We start from the raw sequence: 7,783 nt of genomic DNA, 5'->3' as shown, positions 1-7,783 counted from the left end.
AATGAATACAAAGTCACAGTTAATGTAAAATTTATATATAGCATGCCAGAGGGGAAAGGAATTTAAAAGTACTTTTAATCATAGGGTATTGGCAGCTGGATAGCTCATTTTTACACTTTTCTAATGGGTGCTTGGTATTTATATTATCACATTTATCATGCCAGCACGGTATATTGTCTGATTTGGTACAGTTCAGAAAGTCAAATGAAGACCAGCTCATTTAAAGCCTCATTTGCTAATGAGGCATTTCTGCATCCTGCAGTCAATGTGGAGCTGGTGTCCACAATGACTCTGTGTTTGATTCAGTCATAGACCACCTGAGAAGGGCTACTCCTCACTGCATTTAGAGGCAGTGTCACTCTTACTGAATTATTAGGAGCAATATTTGACATATTCTGCAACAGCCTTCAGCTTACCGGAGCTAGCGAGCCGAGATCTATCCCAGGGTGGAGGAAATACACAACAAACTTTTACTAACTGCAGCTAAACAGAAGTACGAGCATCTAGATTTTGTCCTAAGTAACAGAGTACGCAACTTTCAGTGCACAGACGTACCCCTCTTAGCAACGTTAACATATCACAACCTACCACTTCTTACTGTACTGACACAAGGCACAAGCTAAAAATGATTCCATGACACCCAACTGAAAGGAAAATAAAAATAAGACAATAACTGAGTGAAAGTTGAAACAAGTGTAATATTTTATATATATATATATATATAAAGAATCAATTTATTTTAATTAACTATCAGTGCTGAATGCATTCAACACAAGTGTAAGGACATCCATGATTTTAATGCATTAAATACTTAACCCACAAAATTCAAACAGTGCAGGAGATACTGAATGCCAGAGGTTTGGGTACAACTACTGCAACTGTGTTTTATGAAAAAAACCCCAATGTTTTAGTGCTTCCATTTTACTGTTTTAGTATGCTCATTACAGTATTTTTCCCTTTATAAACTGGAAGGACACAGAGCTAGAAAACATTTTAGTCTTTCACTTTCAACATGACATTTAGTAAAAAAGTTACAAAAACCTTCAGCTTTTAGTAAGCGAACACACTGGAATTCTTCCCTTAATGTAACACAGGATTGTTGCCTTGAAGCCAGTGAAGAACTTCAAAACAAGGAAGCAAAATGCTGTCTTCAACTGCAATGATGTTAATCCAGAGTAATGACAGTGAATTCCATGGAAGTAACCTGGAGTTACACCAGGAATAAGGAGGAGGTGATTTGCTCCCTCACCTTCTGAACCCCCAGACGCCTATCAACTAAAAGCTTAACACAACAGGAACGTTACATCACAAAATGAAGCAGCAATTACCTTCAAGGGTACCGTGAGATATTTCAAGACTGAAATTATTCTGAGTCAAGTCAAATGGGTTTAGTGCATTATGATTTGGCTTTATAAAAACATTTAAATGCACACTACATCTAGAACACTTTCACGTTTCGCAGTCAAGTAGATAAAATCGCTGTGTATTCCTTACAGGTGACTGAAACACAGGAATTGAAAAAACATTGCTAAAAATCCAGTTTAAAAAAAGAAAGCAAACATTTTATGAGAGAAATATTCTATTTGCAACTGTAACTTATGCTATTGGTGCTCCTGTTTGATGGGCTGCTGATGTAAATCTAATCAGAAAAGATGCACTCATATATATAAAAATCAAAACAGGCAGGTTCCTCCTTCCAGGCTGGAAAAAACTCCAAGACATACGGCATATTTAACCAATAAAAGGAGCTAAGCTTTACCCAAGCCCTTCATAATGCACTTAATGAAATATTTTTTTCTTTTAAAAGAAACACTGGTATTAAATAGAGCTTTTCCTTTACATACAATATTGGTATATACAAAACAAACACAGAACAAAGACAGATGCAAAAAAACCCCAAACAAATGACTTCAGAAGTTCTGAAGCTCAGGAATATTCTGGTACAGGTCCAAAGTCTCTGGGTTTGAGAAAGCTCCCCGCTGCTCAACTTCTTTCCCTGCAATTATTTGCTTCACAGCTACCTCCACTTTCTTCCCATTTATTGTATACTGAAAAACAAAACCAGCAATGACAAAATTACACTTTTCATGTAGTAGCTTTATGGAAATATCCATGATACCCCCACCGACCCCAGAATTCAATCAAAATTTAGCACAATGTCTTCCCTTCTGTTACACCCAGGGCACCAGAATCTCTCTTCTGAGAATCACTTGAAGAGTAAGTAGAATTCAAAGAAGAGTTTATATGTGATTTTAGTTTATTGTTCCTATTTGATATTACTATGAGAACATGATCAAGCTCTGACTTAAACCAATGAAACCAGATTAGAATCATGGTGTAAACACTCAAAATCTGTAATGTTTTGTGTTCTGACACATCCAATTAGAAAATTAAAAATTGTTTGACAAGGTGGGCTCAAAGCCCAAATCCATTGGGCTTTGGGAAAAGAAAGCGATGACTTTTGTAGCTTAAATGGACAGTCTTTCTCTAATAGGGTGAAGTGAAACACTGAGCTTAAGTGGTCTTCAACATTAAAGTTTCAAAAGAAAGCATAACAAAGGTTTCACCTCCACATATAAATCACAAAAATTATATTACATAGTGTTATTCTGTAAGTAAGGACACTGCAGACAAAAAACCTAATTCTTCTCTTCCTGGCATCAGACCACTGCAACTTCTGACTAGTACAGCTCAGTAAGGAAGAACTATTCCAGCGTTAACAGCAATAATGTCAAGGCCCATTTTAGAAGACCATCTCTGCTTTTATAGGCTTTAATATCACCTTCCTTTGGGCTGGTACCACTGAGAACTTTTGGGGAACAACAACTTGAAAAAGCTGACCTCCAAATACCTCCTGAGTCTTGTCTGTCTGCTCTGGGAACAGAAACTGCACTTGCTTTACTACTGAATCTGCTGATAGAGGAACCCAGGTTGGTCCTGGCCTCCAAAGCCACTGAAACTCCTGAGCTCCAGGCATCACCATTTTTCCTTAGAGATCTTCCAGAGCCACGATGAATAATCCTCAACTCAATACACTCTTGCAATATTGATCTTCATACTAAATCAAACCTTTCCTTATTAAAACTGCTGAAGTCATGTGTAATCCTACCCTCCTGAACCACCTTAATCAACCACTCTTCCTCCTCAACGAGTAGCAACCTAATTTTCACAAGTTCTCAGAAACCAGAACGCCTCAGTGACCTGCAAGGGAACTGCCCCCTTTAAAAAAAAAACAGATCGGACAGACTGTTCAGCAAAGCAAATTTGTTAACTTTCATCAGTAAACATCTTGTGGATGATGTCCAGAATGCTTATCTGGTCAGGACAGGACTAGAAAGATTCACACTAAGTTTGCAGTATATTTAACAGCTGGATATCTCATTAAAAATCATGCTTTGTATTACTGAAGTCCTAATCACTTCAGCACAGCTATACTATTTTCTACCAGCATACAGTGTCAGTACACAGGATTAGATTGCATTTTCAGATGAGGATTTAAATACATTTCTAAAAGTAGCAGAAAATAGAAAGAGGTTTCCCTTCCAAGCACAGCTTTCAAAGAAAGATGGGAGACAGCTTTGATCACTTTACCACTGGCATATTTACCTGAAAGGTAATTAAAATTCACTCAATTGTTCAACTCAATTGTTAAGTGTGAACTGATTTATCTAAGCAGGCTTTCCTGAGGGGCAGCCCATCATAAACACCTCAGTGCCATCAACTTCATGCTGTACATTCAAGTGATTCAACACTTCATGCAGAAGACAAGCTGCAACCCAGAAAATCTAGACTTCACCATTTAACAGGTGCAGGGGATTTTCCACTCACGCAAAGATGACACTGAGCTACGTATTATTTGCCAACAGTGCCCTGAAACAGAAGTAACTCAACAGTCAGAACCGGATGGCTGCATGCACTACAGAGGCTGGCAGTCCTCAACCCTAGACCACAAACCTACACTGGCAGGAAATGGGTATCAGAATGTCCAACGATTGGTCTGAAGTCTTGAGCCTTTTCTCTAGACACACTGAAGTCTATGTGCAAATGGACTTGAGACAACTACACTCTGCACCCCCATTCTGCTGCTGAGAGAGCTGTTGAGGAGCTCTAGCATCAGAGAGGACCACAAAAAACAGGCATTCCAACTAAAGAGTTCACACAGCAAGGAAGAGCACTGTAGAGCAACACAGCTCCAGAAGACTGAGCATGCAGAACCTTTAGCTGTGCAAATTTCTGTCCCCCCTCTCATAAGCATAAAGATTTTACTTTAGTTACTGCTACAGTTAAGACAGTGATAGAGCTACAACTAAGCAGCTGAACAGACATAAAAGTGAAATGGTTTACAAAATGGTTTTATAAACGTGCTCTCAGCTTTCATAAGAATATCATTTGAAACAGGAAAACAAAAGCAAAATAAGCTTATGGGTAGCCAGAAAAGCTAAAGTTAAATTACCTTTTTAATATTTTCCTTTAAAAGGCTTAAGTATATATTACTGAGAAAACACAACACATTTATAAAACTGAGAATGGGCACTTTTAGGCATTGTTAAAAAACAAAAACATGCTTAGCTGAAAAGGAGATGAAATGATGTTGCTAGGCAACATAGACAAACTATTTATAAAGCTTGAATACACTTTTGAGATGCTAAAATTTCCATGCATGTGGGTTTGAAGAGCAATGACAACTGCTCCTTAATTACTATTCAAGGTGACAAAGAAAAAAGTAGGCAGCATTTTTCATGACATACCGGAATGCCTTTGGTTTCTAGAATGAGGCTTGGAACATGCCTGGCAGAAAGCGCTATACGTATTGCGTCTCGAATTCTTTTCACCAGATCCTCGCTGAAAGCATAGTTTAATGCCATCTTCAAGAAGAGTATCACCCTCTCCTCCCCATCTTTGCTGTACTGTGGGACACAGAGGCTATCGGAAACCTCCTCAAAGGCTTCAACTGAAAATAAAGGAAGAGTCCTTATTAGCAGTTGCATTTGTATATCATTCTGGATGCACATTTTTTGTGGTTGCACCAAAAGAAGTATCACCTCCCCTGGAGCTGCAAAGGCAAAACAGATGTCCTGGCTAGGCTATTCTACAACGAGCTTCTGCTCTGGGTGCTCTGAAATTTTAACTCCTGCTCAGGTGAAAATCCAGGCTTAAGGACCATATATATATATATATACACACATATATATATATATATATAGGCCAAGGACAAAAAAAAATTTCTCTAACTTTTGGGGCAGACAGTAAGCTTTTACACTAAGCCATTTTCTTTGTCTTTCCTCACAAGTCCCATTGCTGCATAGACGGAAAACTAGCATGCCTGATCACACAAGAACAAGGAGCGGCAACAGGTCCTTAAGTCTCAGATTAGCACCTTTGTAGGCACACAGTTTTACCACCTTTCACAAGATAAACCTTCTTTGAAATATGAAGCACAAGCTCAAGTACTTCATCTAATTATTAGGAAAGATACAATAAAACCAGTGTCAAGAGTTTCTCGGGGCAGGGGAGGGAGAAAAGAAAAGCCTCAGAAGTTAGATATTCTCTTACAAATCTGCATGATATAATTAGTCTGTAAGACCTTATTAGATGAAAGCAACATCTTATGGAGATCACATCTCAAATACTCATCTCCAGTCCTACAGCTACTTCAGGAAAGCAACCAATTTCAAGTCTACAGAACACACTTTTACTGTTAATGCTAATATGTTCTGTACTGTCTTTCATTTGAAAAACACCAAGTCTTTTATTACTTAATCCTTCTGAACACCTTTATAATGCTTACATTTCAGATTTAAGGCAACAATGTCATTACTGAAAGAGGTGGAAAGTTAATTTCATACCTATGTTATAGATTTCAGAACTTCCAAATCTTACTCCATTTGGATTTAATGTACCATCACTGAAAATCACACACAAAACAAAAGAAGCATTAAAATGTGATTAGAGTTTGATGAAAAGATAAATTGATGCAATTAACCACAGCTCTCATATGCAGTGAATATGTAGCCACATTAGAAACCAAATTTTAAAAGAATTTGATTAAAAAGGCATTTTGCTCATTAAAATGAAGTTGTACAGAGAACATCAACATTATTCATTCACCTCCCCTAGTCCCTCCTTTTTCCAGTAGCCTTCAAATACACACTCACTGACAAAACAGACCAAGAATCTTTGTAGTACTCCATCATACTGCAATCACATATCATTACTTTCCAGTCTCTTATAGCTGGAACTTGTGTTTCATATATAGCAGCTTCACACCATATATCTGTTGAGTATGTCTATTGACAATGCCAGACAGCTTCAAGGCATTCACTCAACTTTGTTTCGAACAGTAACTTTTAAATGCAAGCAGAAAATTTAGCCACAGTTGTGATCTGGGATGTCTATGATTGCCAACATGAACACAACTTAATACCTGACCTTCTATAATTAAGTTTTGCTGTAAAGCAAGTCAGTGGCAAAGCCAAGACCAGAAGGCAAGTTTCCTGATTCACCACCTTGAATGTGCTGCTCTCTCAATTTGAACTCTTATAGATGATCATTATAAACCATGGAACACAAAACCCAGTCCAATACTGTCTTGTGTTCACATACACAAAAATGAGGTAGAACTTTGAAACGGGGTCCCTTCCCTCTAATCCAGCTGCTCTGATTAATTTAATGGTTGAAATCCACAACACTGGATTTAACAAAATGAATATAAAGCTAACAGGCATGATGGAGAATCATGTACATCATGCTCTAAGGTGAAGTTTGCAAATTTTAACACTTATTCACTCCGAACACTTTCACCAAAATACTATACCTGCGACCCAGCATGACAATTCCTCCTGTCTTGGGATTGATTTTGCAGTAATCACCATGGGCCCAAACACCTATTAGAGAATGACAAAGGTTAAGCAGCTCATTTCTTATTCATCCAGTAACGGCTGGCATTGGTGTAACTCAACTCACACAACTTAGTAAGATAGACACAAAAACATGACATCAAATATACTTTGAGAACTACACACAGCAAATGCAGCAGTACTTAACTATGCAAACAATTCACATTGCATTTACTACAAAGAGCTAGCACACACAAGAGTAGTTCACACATTAGGATCAAACCCTAGGTTTTCTTCTGATTGCTTGTTTGCATGACTCTACAGCATCCTTTAGAAAATAGATGAATAGCTGCTCTGAACACCACACTGAGGAAACTGGAAGAATCTTCCACAAAGGTAACAATATTCCCACCAGTCTTTCTTGATCCTCTTCCTTTATGATATACAATTCTGTGCAAGAAGCTTTCTGGGCTTGCAGAATAGGTCTCAACAATTCCCTAGGGAGGTTATGTGCTTAATGTTCTTTGTTTGTGTTAACTTCAAATCAGATATGACTTTTCAGAGCTGGAATAACTTTTGTATTATTTCTGAGATTGATATCACTACCGCAAACAGAAATACAAGCCAAATTTCTACTCAAATTTTTCTGAAGAAAAAAACAAACTTCAATTATTTGCACATGCATGTGCACATCAGACCATTTTCCATCTGTTACAACCTTAAGCCCATTTACAAGGAAAAAACAGAAAATAGGTTTCAGACAGAGCCTCAGGACCACAGTGATTCCAGTCTAACAACTGACACAGATTCTCCCCCTGCCCCCGCCCCCCCCATTTATTGTTGTCAGGTTTACATGCAGACTGCAATTTCCACATTCCCTCAATTTTCCTATATGATTGTCTCCTGCTGCACATCCTGACTTCTCTTGTGAATCCACTCTATATTGC

The 7,783-nt window shown here is 38.0% G+C and overlaps 1 protein-coding gene across 2 annotated transcripts in view; it reads right to left on the bottom strand.

The window, feature by feature from the left end:
- Window positions 1–1,861: 1,861 nt before the first annotated feature.
- AACS (acetoacetyl-CoA synthetase) overlaps window positions 1,862–7,783 on the bottom strand; it is a 43,865-nt gene continuing 37,943 nt past the window's right edge. For both annotated transcript variants that reach the window (XM_082007942.1, XM_082007943.1), the window contains 4 exons: window positions 6,815–6,884; window positions 5,847–5,905; window positions 4,749–4,951; window positions 1,862–2,048 (listed from right to left, as the gene is read on the bottom strand). In XM_082007942.1, coding sequence (XP_081864068.1) covers window positions 1,911–2,048; window positions 4,749–4,951; window positions 5,847–5,905; window positions 6,815–6,884 — 470 coding nt within the window. In that variant the 3' untranslated portion in view covers window positions 1,862–1,910. The remainder of the gene's footprint in view (window positions 2,049–4,748; window positions 4,952–5,846; window positions 5,906–6,814; window positions 6,885–7,783) is intronic.

This window comes from Phaethon aethereus (assembly GCF_964289735.1).
Source record: "Phaethon aethereus genome assembly, chromosome: 17".
NCBI classification, from domain to species: Eukaryota; Metazoa; Chordata; class Aves; order Phaethontiformes; family Phaethontidae; genus Phaethon; species Phaethon aethereus.
This window is presented reverse-complemented; position numbering and strand designations above follow the sequence as displayed.